The 19,333-nt window shown below is 38.1% G+C and overlaps 1 protein-coding gene across 1 annotated transcript in view; it reads right to left on the minus strand.

Annotated features, from left to right (window-relative positions):
• The window catches only part of RAP1GDS1 (Rap1 GTPase-GDP dissociation stimulator 1), a 101,719-nt gene that overhangs the window by 52,765 nt on the left and 29,621 nt on the right, over positions 1 to 19,333 (minus strand). Inside the window, exon 2 of the mRNA XM_082482495.1 lies at positions 12,401 to 12,508. Coding sequence (XP_082338621.1) covers positions 12,401 to 12,508 — 108 coding nt within the window. The remainder of the gene's footprint in view (positions 1 to 12,400; positions 12,509 to 19,333) is intronic.

Genomic DNA, 19,333 nt, shown 5'->3' on the forward strand with positions numbered 1-19,333 from the left:
AGCTGAGCACCGTGGCTATCAGACTGCTTAATTAAGTATCAGAAATCACTGTAGGAAAAAAAATCCAATGAGTGTCTCAAATTAAATTCTATGCTCTCCCCCCTCTCAGGTCTATTTCCTGTGAAATGTTACTCCTCTCTGTTTCACTCTTTTCTCCTCTCTGCATCATTTCGGCCACCTTCAAGTGAAAGACAAGGCAGGGAGGGGGAGGGGAAGGGAAAGGCAAGGCACCTCTGTTAGAAGTGCTACTACTTTGCCTTTGCTAGCAGAAGAAAACTATAGGTTCACGGTTCCTGTTCTCTATGAACAATGAGTTTAAGTTACATTATTAGATGTAACCCAACAATAGTGAAGGTTAGCACTGCAATTAATTCCCATGTTGTGGAGCTTTACATGAGAAGTGAGGCACACCACAAAATTGTAAATGAGCAGCTTCGTGAATGTCCTCTTTATTATGCCAACTGTGTTTGCAATGTACTGGTTTGAAAAATGTACATATTTCTAGCTGCAAAGATGTTTTACAAACCTCCTGAAACTACTGCAGAAAATTACCTTGGCTTTATAATGTCCCTCCTACATGTACTCTCTCATCAGAAAGAGAAAGATGAACACATGAATAAATAATGATGAGCCACGTATATCATGAAAGGAACCTTCCATCTGCTCTTTCAGAAGCTGGAGGGGAGGAGAATGAAGGGAGAAAGGGATATCTTTCTAACTGGCACATCCTCCTAACCACCACGGTAAAAAATGTTCATGTGACCAAGAGCAAGTACTGATGCTCTCTCCGTATATGGTCTCCCACAAGAAGCATTGTCCCTCTCTCCATCGTCTCCTAATGTATTTTCCAAACCACAAAATGGACATTTTAATCTGACTACAGGAGCACAAAAAGTGGATTGTAAGGAACCTCAGTGAAAGAAATGATGTGCTGTCATGCAACAAAGAACGCACCACTGATAAGCACGCTTTTGCTTAACATACTTTAGACAAAAAGACTTCCAATTATCGAGATGTTTTTACAGAAATCAAAATTGTCTAATAATAATTTATATATAGAAATAACTATATAAATATAGCTTCCTTTTGGCATGCTCCTACTCATGTGGGGAAATCCCCACAAATATAGTCTGCTTGCTCACCTATCCTTCAAACTAGACCCCTAGGAAGCAGGTAGGGAGGGTTCTCCCTTAGCTGTGTGAATGTTTCCATCATGGTGTTTGCTCTGTTCTGTCTCTGCCAGCAGCACCAGGGCAACTTCAATTCCTATTTTTAATGAAGAAACAGAGAGTGCACAGATGTTTGTAATTAAAATATCAGCTCTAACAAGGAAGGAAGGGCAGATGGAGAGACAGCTTCACCAACCAACTAGCTGCGTGATTCCCACTGATTAAATTCTCCAAAAGCTATATCCAAAGAATAAAAGTAAATTTTAGGATGAGACCCACACCTTGAATGGGGGCGTGGGTTGCAAGTACCAGTGAAGTAATTTAACAAAAAATACATGCCAATGAAGAAATATGCACATCAATACTTCCACTGATATGTCACAGCAAAAGGCAGAACGTTAAAATTGGGCAGCTCAGAACCCCTGAGTTCCTGAACAGGATCTAGTTTAGAGACCTGATGCATAGTTTGGTGGATTTATCTGAGCTGTTAGTTCCTCTGCTGCTCCTTTCTGATTCACCCTCTGCAGGAGGTAACCGCTTTGGTAGCACAGTTGCTGAAAGAGTTTGATATTAGTGCCTCAGCTGCCAAGTTTGTTGTCTGGCATCTTAGTATAAATGTAATCAACTAGCATCTTCTTGTTTTAAACTCAGCCTGTGTGGACATTTTAATCTGCCTCTGCTGTTACTTGTATTAACTGGACTTATTACAGGACCCTGGGTAAAGCCTTAAATATCCTGATGCTTTAGTTTTTCAACCTGTATAATGGAAATACTATGCCCATAGTGTAAAATCCTTTTTCCAAATTCGATTTAGTTTAAAAATCAAATCAGATTTGAAAGCTGCGGATTATATATGCAGGAAATGTTTCACATTCCTTTTAAGTAATCTCTTAAGAGTGCTTTCAAGCAAGCTCAAATGCCTACTGTAAAATTCTACCCGTGCTTATTGGAAAAGTGCATCTACATACAAAGGAATTTTTTAGCTACTGATGTTTTTAAAAAGTTTTGCTGCCACAGTAGCTTAAGGAAAAGCTAATCTAAAAAAGGTCATGTTTGTAGGTCAATGCACTGGGACAAAACTAAGAATGAAATTTCAGACCTAAAATTGTTGATTACATGATGTCTAAATACAATTTTTTGTAAAAAGCAGGCCTTTCCTTTGCTTCTGTATTGCATTTCAAAAATGCAATCTAAAAAGAAATTTGTCAGTTCTGTTATCTGGAGCTGCTATTCACTGATGCCCTCTGCAAAGAAAAAATATATATTTAATCTTTATTTGGCACATTGTGTATTCAATGAATAGCATTTGGAATTTAACACTTGGATAAACATCATTTAACTATCTGGCAGTAACTAAATGCATCGTTATTAAGAGGAATTTATGTAAAATATAATCCCACTAAACAGCAGTGATTACCATTCAGTATCATTAGGATATGCCAGTTTACTGGGAGACAGTCCAATAAAAAGCAGTCACCTTGATTTACTATGTTCCAATTAAATAAGTACACTGTAATAATATATTATATATGGCACTTAAGATGAAATATTTCTCGATTATGTGTATACAGTGCCATGAAAAGGCAACAGCTTCACGAGCTAAGATGCAACAAACATCCTTCTTCAGCAAAAAGAAGGAAAGCTTTACAACACAGTATTTGAACCAAAACTACCTCTTACAAAATATCCAACAGGATCCCCAACTTTCAGAAAGGCGTTTGACTAGAAATCTTCCCAGGTAAACTTAATGGACTCCAATGAGCTTAATTAGCTGAGCTGGCCCAATTCAATTTGAACCTCTGACTCCACTACAAGAGCTCATCTGCATCAGAGGCAGACTAGAAATTCTTGCTTGTATGAGTACAATGGTATAAGCTGCAGGGTTTGGGTTTCAGAGCTTCCCACCGGCAAACCCTTACTGCTGAAGCAGCTATACTGCCAAAAGCTACAAAAATAGTAAGTCTGTTTTGTTGCTAATGTTACTTTCTGAGGATGTGGTGTAAGGCATTGTAGCAAAGAAATGGTTTAGCCAGTAGAAACTGCACCTGTACTAAGATGGTTTCCATCTTCGCTAGTGCAAAAGCAGGCCTAAGCCTTCCCTAGCAGCAGAATATAAAACCTTCCTCAGGGTTTTATGTATTCTCTTCAGTTTCTCACTAAAACTATCTCTCTGTATGAAAATGGTCCTGTCAAAAATTTTTTCCTCTGTAATCCATTATCACCATTTATGTGAGCAGAAGACTTGATTTTATGCATGCAAGCCAATCAAAATGATTTTTGGTCATGCAAAATATTCCCAATTATGTTAAATGTTGTATTAATTTCTACTAACATAAATGTTGTAAAACATGATTCAATGGCAAAAGTTAATGCATATGTCATGCCTTTTCCTTTAATTTTACACCTTTATACTGCCAATCAAGAAAAACAGGTTTATATGATGCTCAACAAAGACAGTGTGCTAAGAAATAAACTGGAAATACACCTTTGAAGGAAGAACACTTTCCTTGACACCTACTGTCATATAAGAATCAAGACTGATGGTGACCCAAGCCAGAAGAATTGCTAAAAGAGGCTGTACATATTTTGGCTCTGAACATGCAAATGCTTTGCCATGTATATAGCTTTATGCACACAAATATACCCCTTGAGCTTGGTGGGACTACCAGAACCTAAGAATCTATGTGCTTAAAGGTAAGAATATATGTAAATGTTGGCAGAATCAGGACCTTTTCTTTATATTCCTTTTACTAATCTTACTCTGTGCTCTAAACATGCGTGCTGCAGTAACATGCTGAGCTAAATCAATGGAGATTCTGAGTGTAAGCAGCTGTTGTAGAAGGCAGTGGGACTTATGAAGATGTGGCATCCATTGCTGCTTAGGTACCTGCATTCAGCTTGTTGTTTTCTTTCAAAAATTTTACCTTTAAATCTGTTCCTCCCTTCTATCTTTCCACCAAAAAATCTTATGCACTGCTTTGTTCCTTGTTACTCATGCACTTAGTTTCATTTCTTGCTTTTTCATTTCTATTCCCTCTCCCTCCCTTGCTTTGGGTAGACATTAAATAAATTATCCCTGCACTGCTGAAGTTTAAAGAAGCTGCATCAAGATTCAGCAGCTGCTAAACAGACACCACCAGTTCATGTCTCCAATACTCAAAGAAAATGAGTTGTACAAGGTACTATGGGTAGCTCAGTGCTACTCTTAATAATTTTGTTGTTTCCAAGACAAACCAGGAATAATGAAGTATTAAAATCTTTGTCATGGGCTAAGGCCACCATCTTCCTAAAGAATACTTTAATCTCAGCAGATAAATATAGATTTCAGTAGAACTAGCAATAACACTGGGTTGTTTTGTCTTTTTGGAGGAGGATGTTCTAGCTTTCATCTGCATATTTCCTTTTCATGGATATAAACCATAAATGTCTGTTGCTTTTTTGAATGCACAGGCTCGGACACTAACATATCAGGACTAACATGCAGGCACGTGTCTGCTGTGTCTGAGTATACATCCATGGGCGGCCTCCTTCTCCTTCTAAGATCACAGGTGGGTGACATATACAAGGGATCATTGGAGGGTAGACCTGGGGAGGATCAGAAATCCACCTGGAAGAGAGACTGATGCTAAGAAGAAAGGGAGACGCTAAAGATCGAAGAGAATAAGAGAGCAGGGAAATGCTATTTGTCATTGGACTTAATTCTACCAGTTATCAGTTGGCTTAATAGGCCACTGATCCAATTTTCTACCCACTCGCTTGTGCTATGCTACCTTGCTGTGCTTGTGCAATGCTACGTTGGTGTGCTTGTGCACTGGCTTATGTTGTTACAGCTTACCTGTTAGTTATGTGAATTAAATTTGTGGGGATACCGAGTGCTCTTTTTTTATCTATACGAAACAACAGTAGCCAAAAGTTAATCCTACATGTGAAGGTCAGAATAGGGCCTATAGGTGGTTATTGTTTTGTTTTAAGTTATAATGCTGTGCAAGCATTCGCAGTCATTAAAGTATTGTTATTTGGTCACAATCCACATGAAATGATTGTCACCTCATTTTACTCTTACACTGCTCAAACAGTCTCTTCAAAACAGAGAAAGATTACTTTGGTGACGTTTAAGGACAGGTTTGCTTGAGCAAGCTGTGAAATGTGGAGTTTTTTCTCCATGCTTCAGAAAGGGAAAGGACTAAGCTTAAAACGTCTAGCCAATGTGAAAAAATGAAAGTCATTTCAGGTAATATTTATACCTTAGAATAACTCTGCTAGGACAAAAGGTTCTATAACTTAATTTTTTGTCTTTGGGGTGGGAGGGTAGCACGTCTTTTACTTTCATACTAATGTGCTAGAGAATCATAGAAACAAAAGATGAAATGACTATTGATTAATTCTGTGTGTATTAAAGAGGTACAAGATTTCACTTGATTTCACAATCAGATGGCACTCTCATGTGCTGAAACTTAAGCAGATAGCCACTTACCTGACTCTGAAATGAATAAATAAGAGTATGTACACTGAACTGCCAAAAATGTCCAAAAAGGAAATAGACAAAAATAGGTAAGTCCCTCATTTTTTTCATAAATCAAAGGCATTAATAGGGACAATAACACATTTTAAAATTTCAGAGAAGCAGATTATTTATTTTAGTTGAACCCTGAATTTAGCTATTAAAAGCCATTATCTCTAAATTCACCATGATTTTTCTGCTCCAGTAGAGGAATTGTCCCATCTTTTATGGCCAGTGAAGATCAGAAAAAGGAACATCAAGTATAGGAAGAGCATGAGTACTAACTAAATTCAACAACATATGGAAGCCACAGCTATAAAGAACAGAATAAAATGAAGAATTTCCAACTCAAATATAACCTCTGTGTTAACATATGGTTGTGAGAACTGGAAATCCACCAAAACATTAAAGACAGGAAACTAGATGCCTTTGAAAGCAAGTGCCTACAGAAGATTCAGGGCATTGGATAGAAAGTTTCATCACTGATGAAGGAATGTGAGAAATCTGCAGTCTCTGCAGAAATCCAACATTTTCTTAAGAACTCCAGATGCCAACACTCCTCTGTGATGCATTCAAATAAGAACCAGTATGTTTCCAAAAACCCACTGCTGACTTTCAAGAGAAAACCTGAACAGAAGCTTTAGGTAGGAGGGCTGAGCTCATGATCTCAAAACCATAAAGCTGAAACAGCAGGAAGTGATGGCAAAGGCTTGCTAGCAGTTGCCCAGGAAGTTTGTAACATAATGTTATCTTCTCCGATATGACACAATAAGTATATTCAAAACAAAACAAAACATGGCTACAGTATATAGCCAAAATATGTACTGGGGCAAACCAAAATAGCATAAAGAAACTGCATTTGTTATGGGGAGAAAAATGACATGCCAAAGAAGCTTTAGAATACTGTTGAAATTTCCAGTTTCAAACACGAATTTAAAATTTTCATTTGATGGTTCCTTGAGTTACTTGGTATTAGCATAGCTCAACAAATAGAAAATAAGGCATCTTATAGCCAACCACATCTTCAAGGTAAAATGCATTATTTTAAACTTTCTTATGTGAACTGTAAGAGTTTCCAAAATTTCTAAATCCCTTTCAAAACTGGGGCCCTGCCCTCTCACTTCAGCTTATCTTTATTGGTGTGATTTTGCTTAACCATTTTTACACACAAACTTGTAAACTCATACTCATAGCCTCCCAAAAAGTGTATGTAAAAAAAAATATGTTTCAAATGCATGTGCTAGCCTTTCCACTTCAATTATATGTCAGACGTTTTTCAGAGCCAGGTGCTGAAGGCTGGGATTAGTGGGCTTTTTCAGCCTCTTACACTGACTACATCAGAGCCAAAAATAACGTTCTCAGCAGATTTACAGATTTCTCATCTGTCAAAACTGGGTTATTTATGTCTGCTATAACCTCTTGTATCTGAAACGCAGCATGTCTGGACTAGCAATAACATTTTTTTGTTGTTGTTACTGTAATAATTATGTCCCAGAAGGCCTGTGGTTTAAAAGAAAACCTCTATTTCCTTCTTGTTTTCTTTTTCTCAGGCAGTCCTTTCTTGTGGACCTCTGTTTGAAGATCTTAGGATAACTGCAATTTTTGATAGGCACAATATTTATGAGACGGTTCTTAATAGGTATAAATATGTATATATTGATATAAAATGATGGCCAATATTGTTTCCTGTTGTATTTCCCTAGACGATACAACTAACCTATTGTTCCCACAATCCAATAGTACATACAAGTGTTTTTCTTTGGGCTGAGATAAAAAATAAAGCATTTACTACTTGTTTCCAGAAATTTAAGTGTAAGATCTTTCAAAATACTTTTTGCCAGCACATAAGTGCTTTACTCATTCTTTACAAGTTTTTTTAAAAAATAGATTCAAGTGGCAAAGCATATATTAAGCGATAATATTTTTCTTTGTTAGTTTAGCCTGCCATTGATTAAGGCTTAAATTGAAAATATCTCAGCTAACAAAATTATAAATGGATGAAGTTGTATCCATTGTCTCACAGATCTTTTTCTATGTATAACCAGTCAGGTCTAACTAATATGTTCTTTGAATTATGACAGTAAAACATGTCACATTTTGCTTTTAAAACAAAACTCTTGAAGCCAGTAATTGTTTTCTTTTTCACAAGATAGGTTTTGATTCCAAAATAGAAAGTAACTTGAGCTTGTAACTATCAGCTGGTTTTTATTACTCAAAAAAGAATAAGATTCAGTAATATACCAAGTCTAATGATGCCACTGGAGCTGGTGTTTAATACCACTGTTTTTCTGAGAAGCACTGAGAATTTCTGTTGGTCAGGAAAGCAAATATGCCTCCCTTGCATCTTCAGCGTAACATTCAGTACCACTTGCACGTAGGTGAAGAATGAGATTTCAGAAAATGTTCTTCTGTAAGTTGTAATTAAAAAAAAAAAAAACACAAAATACCCTTGAATTCCAAAGCTGCTAAATATGACAGAAACTCAGCAAAAATACGACAGCAAATATACAGCTTTCATAACTATGGCTGAGACCTCGAGGTAGATGGCTGTGGGCTGCAGACAAGTATGTGACATTTGTGTCTTGGTCAGAGGGCAGCCTGAAGCCCAGGGGGAGGGAACTCACTCACCCTTCTGCACTGAGCACAGGGGAGGTGACACAGCTGCATTTCTCTGAGAAAAATGTATCCAGATTCACCTACCAGAGCTCTCCTTCCCCCAGTTTCCTCCTGTGAATTTTTCTGCAGATGTCAATTCTCTTCTTCGTTATACATATAAAGCAGGTACAAGATAAGCTGTTTATTACTCTAGCCCACTTGGGGGGAGAAGAAAATGACCCCTGTTTGTACAAAGTCTCAAATTATAATGTAAGGAATACTGACATATTAAACACAGAATTAAATATCATTTTGCAATGCACAGTTAATCTTAGAATGTTTTTTTGAGATTAATTTAAAAAAAGCTGCAGAACCTCAGAATCATATTATCTGACAAAGTAATTTCTTAGGTTTTGCCTTTTCTGATTGCTATGTTCATTCTGAGCTCCATATTACTGTAAACAGTCTGCTTCCAGATCAGCAAAATTCTTTCTTGACAGTAACACATCAAACCATGTCTATACAGAAAGAATCCAAATTCTACAGAGCAGACAGTGGAGTCATTTGTTTAATATATAGGTTTTAAAAGAAAACACGTGCAATATATGAATTTCACCTCCTGTTTCAGTAGAAGCCAGTATTTCATTCAGTGCATGGCTGACTATTTCTTGGCTGCTAACACTGCTTATGGATCATGCACCACAGCCTTCCTTTAAAAATCTAAAGTATGGAAAGCTTAGCAATCTAGAGATGATGAACGCTGGCAGATGGAGGGAGATCAAGCATTCATATTTTCCTTTCAGAATTAAGGTGGGAAGAATCTCAGCTTATGTGGATGAGGTAGGTCCACAGAGGTGCAAGAAGCTGTGCCAACTTATATTAGCTGGGGATCTAGACTAATGTTACTGCATGTCTTCATTACAGCGGACCTTATGAGTGCAAAGTCCCCAGCTTTGCCAGTTGACTTCACTGGGAATGCTGAAGAAAGCCCACACAAAATGAGGTATGTTTCTATTATTCTAAAGCATTTCTAATGCATGCTTATCTCTTATTCCTCTCTCATTGTTGCCTCTCTCATCCTAAAGTCCTCAGTTTTATCTAGTGCCTCAAGCTAGTCCATATATGACTGGCTTCAGCCAGAAGTGCTGGTGACAGATAAGAACAAAAATATGAGCATAAATAGGAACAGACATCTCTCCAAGCAATGTCTCTTCAAGAAACCATCTGTGCAGAGGATTTTCAGACCTGGGTCTCAGATGTGAAGGGCTATACAACTAGATACAGTAGCTAAAACCATTTGAATCTGGCTTGCCAAATATTTACCAGCAGTTATCACATTCAGCAAACTATTTGATTCACTCCTGCGTAGTGCACACACCTTAATTTCATTGGTGTGACAAATGGCAGAATAGCTTATAAAGCCAGACAGGAGGTATCATGTTCCAGGGCACTACAGCCTGTTTGGGACTATCAAAAGATCAGCTGTCAGAAGGAGTGTGAAAAACAAAAGAAAAAGCAGCAGATTACATAAAAACAAATTAAAAGTTACAATATTAATTATACTTTGCCATACCTTTCTACATTGTAGATAATATGGGAAGAAAGTAGTTTGTAATGTTTTAACATAATGAAAAGTTAAAGGATTGTATGCAAAGTAAATGGAACTATAATTGTCACTATATTGTTAGAGACTGAGGAATTTAACTTGCATTTCTGCAGTAACCAAAACCCTATGCTGCATGCATGGAGTTAGCAATTAAAAGCAGTGTAATGGTCTCTGAAACATTCGTATGTATATGCAATGTGCCCAAAGTGAAGTTGAGGAGATGATTATGTCCTTTGTTAAAAATCTCAATGTTGTATTAACACTGGGTTTAACTGCCATTTTGGCTGGCAGTAGATGGGAGTGGGTTGCAATAGTGTATTAGTAATATACTAAATTTTATATAAAATATTTTTATCTCCAAGTCTTAATGAAGTGAATAAAACTTTAAGTTCTGTGACTTATGCTACCACCCTGAACTCCCAATGAAATCATAGTCCTATAAAATTCTCTTAAAGTAAACTCTATTCCTTGAATGGTTTATTTTTCAAGTATTATTCTAATATGATGATTTACTGAACTATAATCAGAATGCATACTTCATTAATATAATCATACACATAAGAATATACTAAAGGAGAACAGAATAATTATTTGAGAAATCTTATTTAAATTATTTCTGTGTTACAATAAACATGTAGTTTTATATAAACAATCTGATTTCTAATTATTATTATATGATAATTTGTTCACATACACAGAGGTACAGTGTGTATCCCATATCTATATGATATATATATGATAATACACACTGTAACTAACAAAATCAATCAATCAATCAAATCCATATTAAGATGTTAACTGGAGGGATGAGAACTATGAGAAATTACATTCCTTGGTTGCTTAGTCAAAGGAAGTACAGTAATAATATGTTGGTAGCCCAATAGTAACTCAGAGACTGCAGCGCTTAGAAAGCTGATTCTATATCTATTTGTTGAATCAATCTATTACATGCAATTTACCTCATAATCTCTGAAGTCTTTTGAATGTACTGCTGTTCTCACAAATTTATTCTAAAACAGAAACCTGTCTTCTATGAGGATTTTCTTCTCAAAATCATTACACTGTCTTGAGAACTAAAGCCTTTTGTCCAAACAGACTCAGCAAAACTTAGGTATCAAGGTATCCCTTGAAAGGGAATTGATATACTGGCTCCTAAATCACCAGCAAGCTGTTGAAAAAACTGTCCCGTCTAACTTTCAGTGAGTTATTTTAGATGCCCTCAATCTTGGGCAACTGAAAATAAGTGGATATGTACATTATATGGCAGCTCAGCGGGGTTATATTCATGTTACTGACTTACATGCAAAGACCATGGTAAATGGTGGAGGGATTACAGCTAAATTTTGTAAAACTACTCAAAAGAGAGAGGTCAAAATCCTAATAATCTGCTTATCTGATCTGGCAGCTACGAGACTAGAAAAGATTTTGGAAGGAAGAAGAGAGCCCTATACTGAGATGGAAGAGAGTCAGATGGTTGCAAGGAAGCATCGGTAAGTTTGCTGTACATTCATCAAAATTATTTTGCATCTGCCAGACTTGTTATGTGACATAGCTATGTGACCTTCATAAGAAAAATTACAAACTCTGTTGTTTACACTAAGTACTTTGTCATTTTTCTGGACTGTTATAATCCATATTTGATTTGATATGGGTGGTGCTTATATTCTATTGTGAAAAACCTCATTAAGTATTTTACACCAGCTAAGCCAAAAGGCTGTGATTTATAGAATACCATCATGGGAAAGAAACAAGACTTATTAATAGTTTGTACTTTTGAGTATTGATATTTACAAAGGACTAACATTTTTTTAAATAAAGGATTTCTGACAATGGCTTGTATCTATCCTGACAAGATTTTTGACCTGAAATTGTACACAGATTTTTCTTCTGCCACCATCTGAAGCGCTAAGAAAGTTAAACTCAGAAAAGTCTTGAAAGCTGTCATCTTCATTTACCATACCTTTCTGCCTACTGCAAGTGGGGACACACATTCTACAGCTTTTGGTGAAAAAGACATCTTGTTCTATTCTTAAGTTATTTTTGTTATCATACCACATGTCAAATTTGGATCATATTTGGATATCCAGCCTATTTCTGATAATTGAAACTACTGGAAATAAGAAATATGTGATCAGAAGTATGAGGAAAAATACATTACAAATAGGAAACTATGCTCTTTTAACCAGAATTAGCAAGCAGCTCCCATATCCTTCTCCCCATCATATCAAGCTTATTTGTTCATCCTTGTCCTTTGTTCCTCGAGTGATCAATTGGAAAAGTAATTGTGCGACTTCATATTGGAAAAAGGACTGGACTACAGCTGTTCCAAATATCCAGATATTTACCTGTCACTATCTTCATTGCTACCTGAATGCTACAGATATATTGGTTAAAAAAAACAGAAACCCAGAACAGCCAATCCAGCAGCCTACTTGCTTGACTCAGTCTTTCTGCCACATTTTACTACCTCTATTTTAATTCACTGATCTCATTATATGATTTAAAATTTGAAAGGTCCATATAACTTACTGTTTTGTGCCAGAGCTTGCAGCAGACAGTCCAAGCATCCCTCCAAGCTATCTGCTGTGCTGTCAGTGGTTGTTATCTTCAGGTTTTTCAGAGCGTCACTTAGATTATCTGCTTGGTAAACACAAAGAAAAGAGAAATCAGTCTCCTCATCAATTTGGTAACAACGTCAATAGCCTTGAATGTAAATAGTTACTGTAAAGTAAACAAGATCCTATATCAATGAAGAAGGCATTTATGGTCTGTGTTCTGAGGATATGAAAAGCCAGGAGTCAAAGGTTATAGAAGAAATTAAACTTTTCAAATTTAAATATACATTTATCATTCTGCTTCTGAGAACAGGACGCCAGCAGGCACTTTATGAAATGCCGCTGAACAGCAATTTAACCATCAATATTTTCTCAGCCTAGTTGGTGCAGAAAACCAGCAGCCGTTTCTTTGCTTCTATCCTTGCATGTGGGAAAAAAATATGATGGAAATAACCACATCTTGATTTTTTTTCATCAATAACAGGAAAGTCATTGAAAATGCCATTTTCTGCATTGGCTATACATTCACAGATCCCTAGTGCTAAGCCTATAGTCTTTAAGTATTATGCCATTTTCCACTATGTTACAAGCGCCACTGTGTTAATTCCTTAAATTCAACTGATCCATAAAAACATAAAGCATCTTCTACAAGTAAGGAAATTCTGTTGTAGATTTTGGATAATTAAATAACCTTTTTCTCTTTAAAAAAATCCAACCACCACAGCAACAAAAAAATACCAACCAAACCCAAAGCTCATAACATAACTCTCAATAGATGCACGTTTATTCCCATAAAAGTTGGGGTAATATGACTGCTACTTTTTTAAGTATTCTGTCTATTTACATTTGAGTATATTTGTATTTGAGTATTGAGTATTCTACCTATCCTATGAGCAAGGTATAAGTGTTAGCAGCAGCAGCCTGAGTCTCTTTGGTTTGCCCACTGGTGACTAACCTCACTCTGAATGGACTACCCTTTTAAAAAATGAGTGCTGATTCAGTTTCCATGCCAACCCTGTCAGTAAGCAGAAAGTGTTACTCAAAACAAATAATGCTAAATAGTGTCTAGTTGTCTCCTGTTCTCCAGTGACTAATCAAAAATCTTTGACCCAAGCCCTACAGAACCGTAGGTACAGTTTCTTTGCAATGCATCACTGGCATCTTCTAGGCCTGAAAGGCAGCCAGTGCTGCCTTGGAGCTTCACACCAAGGTGGGAAGCCCCCTTCATAGGCGAGCTGGCAGCTGCTGTGCTTTGCCTCCTCTTCACTTGCCCACACACGGGATGGTGCAAAGGAAAGGAGGCATGGCAAGAACTTCCCATTACGCTCCTTTTATTTGTCTTTGAGGCACTGGCAGCCCAGTGGAGACACAGCAGGTGTCCCATGAAAAGTGTGGAATCTCACTCCTCCTGGAGCTGCTCTGCTTCTCACACAAAGCTGTGGCTTTTGTCCCACCTCCATTTTTTAATAGCATATGCTTTTGTAGCACCTCCATTTTTTAATAGCATATGCTTTTGTAGCACCTCCATTTTTTAATAGCATATGCTTTTGTACCCCAATATCCCATACAGATAAAGGTAAGATGCTTCATTTTTGAAGTGCTCAGTATTTAGGTAAGAAATTTGTAATGAAATTGTTTATCAGGCGGATAGTTTGTCTATTCCGCAATGTACATGTTCTTAGCTACACTATAGCCGGGATCCCATTACTCCTAAGCACAGAGATCCAGCAGCATGCAGGCAACTCTGTTGCAGCCTTCGGGGCAGCTGCACTTGATTGTGCTCCCTGAGATCTCAAACCTGCTCCCCTACCACCTCTCCTTGCTATGCTGAACTGACACCTCCTGGATCAAGCTATCAAGAAAAAAAAAAAAAAATTATCACGTTCCCTTGTACTGACTTATGTACTGTCTTGCAGGCTTACTGCAGCACATTTATTGAATGACACTTAGCCAACAGTAGAGCTGAACATGGACTGCAAAGTCTCATTGCTTAAATAAATTATTCAAGAAATACCACTGGAATTTGTCAAAAGACACAGGTGAAGGGTACCCATTGACCAAACCCAGTGTTACAATTTAACACTGTGCGCTCCACCTCCTCTTATACTTTCCTCACCCACCTCCATCTCATGTTCCTCTCTTCAGTTTTCTGCTAATATAGCACTAATTCTCTTCCATCCTACAGGCATCCCATCTCCCTCTATGTATCACACTTAGCTTTGAAACTGTAGCAACCATTTATAGTAAGAGGACTAATCTACTATATATACAAAAACCAGGGGTTCCCATGATCTGGGGAAGAAGAAAATGCATAGATAAGAAATTTACCTTCACACCAGTGTTTGCAGACTATGGAGAGAGGTTATTGTTATCGGAGAGCACACCCAGACTTTATTTCTCTCTTATAGCCTCCTCTACCTTGCATGTGCCCAATAAATCACAAGTTCCCATTTCATTTTACTGTGCAACGAGATGAGTGCTTTACCTCAAATACCTGTAATTTCCTCCACTCTGTGCCACATCAGAACCTGCAACAGAGTTAGGAACATGTCCCCAGTCTTTTTTCCTACCTCCCCCTTCTGCTCAGTGCCATGTTAAGTTCTTCTGGGGAAACCCCACTATTTTAATGCTATACAGTTACATATGATATGCAGAATGATACATTTTGGGCAAAATTTCCAAATGTGACTACCCAAATATTTCATTCCCTACAACAAAGAACTCAGTTTTTCATGGCACCAAGCGCGTGCACATCCCACTGACATACATGGATGTTCAACTTCAGACACATGCTTCAAGAATCAATGGACACGTGTGGCAACACTCTGCCATGTTACTTTTAAAATGTGTTAAAAAACTATGTTGCAAGATGTGCCAAGTTGTTGTTTCACTAGATATGATTGGATACTATAAGTAGTTTTAAAATAATAATAGAAATTAAATTAGAAACCATATGCATAAAGCGTGTTTCTAAAATAAATGTCAATAATCCTTGATTTTCTAACAAGTCTACAACTCTAAACTTATTGCAGCTTGAGACTTACTCCTTCTTCTGTACAAAAGAAGAAAATGTAAGTAGGAATACTGTAGAAACAACAGACCTATTGGCACAATGTGAGAAGGCCATGGGACATAGGAAAAAAACCACCTTTCAAGAAAGACTGTATTTGCCCACTTTGACTCTTTCTGTCAAAGCTGGTCTCCTTTCTAAACAGGGTCAGTACCTAGAAAGACACATTTACTTCTGAAACCTGAGAATCTCAGACATATGCAAATACATCTTAAACAGATTCAGAGGTTTTGGGTTTTGGAGGTTTTTTTTTCTTTTGCTGTTCTGAAAAGAAGAAAACCTTACAATTTGAGATGACACTGGCAGGGATATTCAGCGAGGAAGGGCTGTAGTGTTCCAGCGGGCTTTTAGCATATAATCACACAATGCTTCCTGACTTCTGCAGTTTCCCAGTTGCCCTGAACCTGTCTTTTAGGGAAGAAGTTGCAGATGCTTGCCTTCTGCGTACAAAACCCCTGTTGTTTTCTTGTGATCATCTCCTGATTACCTTTCTGTCTCTTCCTCTCTTTCTATAGAAGCTGTTTCCAGTAGGCGTGTTACTGCATAGGCTGATCCCATTCTCAGAAATAAAAACCCGTTAGGTAAAAACAATATAAGGAATATTTTTGGCTGAGTGTCAGGGAAACATGAATAAGTAGATTTTCTCAATATGCAAGGTCAGGTAAAAGCTCACATTAGTTGGGATGATCTAAGTGGGCAAGATCAGCATGGTAAAGGTAAAAATAAGGCTAGTAATGTTCCTTACGGCACAGTTGCTCAGCAATCTGGTATCAGGTGGTGAGTTTGTGAGGCATCAAGTTTACCAGAAGTATCAACTATTTTGTTGATGACCCCAAGCACACAGAGTCACTCATACTTACACCTGGTATATCGGATTGCTTTCAGAAGAATTAGTTCTCTTATCTGGACAGAAAGCCCTGAATCCCACAGACCTTAATCCTGTATATCCTAATGATACAAACTGATAAATCGGGAAGTGGAGTCTAGCAAGAGCTGTCAGACCTGTCTGGCCCATTACACCTACTGTTGCATTTTGTTTTCCCCGATAACTACTCCTGCACAAACATTCGTAAAAATGAAGTGGTTTAAATACTATAGCAGCCCACATTGCTTTTGGTGGCACAGCATTCCTATTATCTCTCACAAAGTTTTGCTATCTCTTGCGCAGGCATTTTTACAGAGAAAAATAGTCAGAAACTAACATAAGTGAATGCTTTAATATTCCATTTAATTTCATCATACCCTTTTTTCTGAGAGCTTTTCTGTGACTCATTCCTATTTTCAGTCACTCATTTGTTTTATACAGAAGAACTGTTCTTGCATCTCGTAAAAATTTGGTAGTTGATCAACCTTGTTTAGGGTCGGGGCCACAGGAATGCTGGCTAGGCTGCAAATAGTTTTACAAGGTACCTAATATTGCATCTAAGGTTGCAGCTTCTTTGGGCAAGAACCAACTTGCTAATTTTGTCTTGAGTTCACAGCATCTTCACCCAAATCATAGAAAAAGTCAAGGTACACAAAAAAGCCATCTTCTAAGACTGACGTTTAAAAAAATATTTTGAATGTTTTAGCTAAGTATTTAGATGGATAGCTTTTGTCTGGACAGTTTACTGCTATATATTTTGTGACCTTTTTCAGTATAGATATTTTCTTTAAATATTAGACTTTGAACATATCATTCACATTTCCTGCAACTTTTGATTGACACCTAGTATACTGTTATTACAGGGACTACTACATTATACATACAACTTAACAGATAAGGAATTCAAAATTAATAGATATTGAAATGGGGCGTACTGAAACAGGCTGATCAGATAAGCAGTTTTGCTGTTACAGGGTTGGTGGCTGTATTAGCCTCAAAGCCTTCTGAATCTGTTTCACTGCCTCTCAGCAAATAGCGAGACATCAAACTGAGCAGAAGGAATGATGCCATTTTATGGGTCTCCTTGTGTTATAATGGCATAAATGTCTTAAAAAATTAAGTGCTTATGTCTACATGGAGTAGACTTCAGAAATTACTTAATTTTCTTGTATGGACTTCAACTTCCTAGAATTTCAGTACAAACTAACCTATATGGAAAATCCACCACTGACTTCCCACAGTTGTTTTTGACTAAAAGTGTATTCTGAGGTTATATTAATTGAGAAACCAGGAACTGACACAAAGATCAGAGACGTAATCCATTTAGGCCAGCATCCAGCTCCCAAGCCACCCTTACCCCATGCTCTTCACTTCCTCTCTGATACCACCTGTGTTTCTATGCTAATGCAGCCCTCATGCCATCATCAGAGCACTCCATGCACAACCTTATTCAGTGGTGCCTGAGGTGCCCTGTGGTATATAATGCCTACCTCACAAGTCGTTGCCCCAACCCTGATAACCTCCCACAGGGGAGAGGGGGGCAGCAGGGGGGGTGAGGAGGGTGAGGGTATGGTTTGTTGATCCTGAAACTGGCTGCATGAAGAGTAGGCATATTTGGCCTGAATTATGTTTTGCAGCAGGAGGCTCAGCAACTGCTGAGATCTGTAGCATGCCTTCGGTCCTTAATGACCCCAGATGCCCCTTCTCCAAAGAAAGCATAGAAGACTGGCCCAAAATTATCAGAGCTCATTAGTTCCCAGGGCATTGAATAAGCTGGCAGGAATGCACAGGATGGGTCCTTCTTGAATCTACATAAGGAAAAGCTAAGATGCTTCCCCTTGGATACCTTGTCAGAAGATACCCCGTCCCATACAACAGTTTATCTACCTAGAGATGCAGAATACTCAAAACATACACAGTTTACTGAGGACAAAATAACTTTGTCCTCATCTTTAGGTCATTGCCAAAAAATACCCCCTTCCCTCCTTTCTTTGCAGCAGCTGCCCTCAAGTGCTCCCAAGTATACAGTGTTTTCTCTCAAACCACGCAAATCTGTCATTTGAAACAACTCTCTGTTCTTAGTCCAGCCAGGAAATTTTGAAACTTGGCATCTGATCAGGTGGTAGACACATGCTGTCACAGGCCAGTGGTAAAGAATTAATTTTTGATAGGTAATGCCAGGAGAAACTTAGCTGGCTATCGTCTCCTAAAAATAATAGAAGTAACAGTGCTCCTCTAATAGCAGAGAAAGCCTAGTGTGACTCAGTGGATTCCCACAGCATTTTACTTTGCTCAGGAAGGACAAGCAGATGGGCCTGGCTGAGAGCGGGTCCTTGTGAATGTGGTGTTTTACATGCTGCCAGATCACAGCTGGGACAGCCCCAATGTGAACCATATCTGACATACTCACAGACTGGATTAGCAATTGCCTGGCACAAACAGGAGGTGGATCTGCATGTGCTACGTGAACCTGTGCTCTATCTTGCTTCTCTGATAGACAATGGCATCACAGGCCAGAGCTGGGAGATGGAGGTGCTGGCTGATGAAGGTGCTGGCTATCAAAGTAAACAATTGCCCTTTTTCCTTACTAGGCCCCCTTGTGCCTGGTTGCTGTGGAAATTTAGGCTGAGAATTACAGCCTCTGTTCTGGAGGTGTTGTTCAGTCAGCAATGCCAGAGAAGGATCTCCGGGAACAGAGGAACACATCTTCAAAAGCTGACAAACAGGCACGGGTGCTGTAGCCATGCTGGTTATATCTACAGGTGGCTCTTTTTTTAACTTAGCGTCATTTGAAGAAGACAGGTCTGGCTGCACTGGTGCTCTTGTACATAACCTTTCCAAGCAACAAGCCAGCATAGGATTCCTCTTTGCTCCTTAGAGATGTTCCTTCTGTGAGTTACACCACCAGTGAAATGGGCAGGCTGAAGCATCCCTGTTCCCTTGAGTCTCTGGAGAGACACAGCATCTCTCCG

The sequence above is a fragment of the Vanellus vanellus genome (assembly GCF_965231255.1).
Source record: "Vanellus vanellus genome assembly, chromosome: 4".
NCBI classification, from domain to species: domain Eukaryota; kingdom Metazoa; phylum Chordata; class Aves; order Charadriiformes; family Charadriidae; genus Vanellus; species Vanellus vanellus.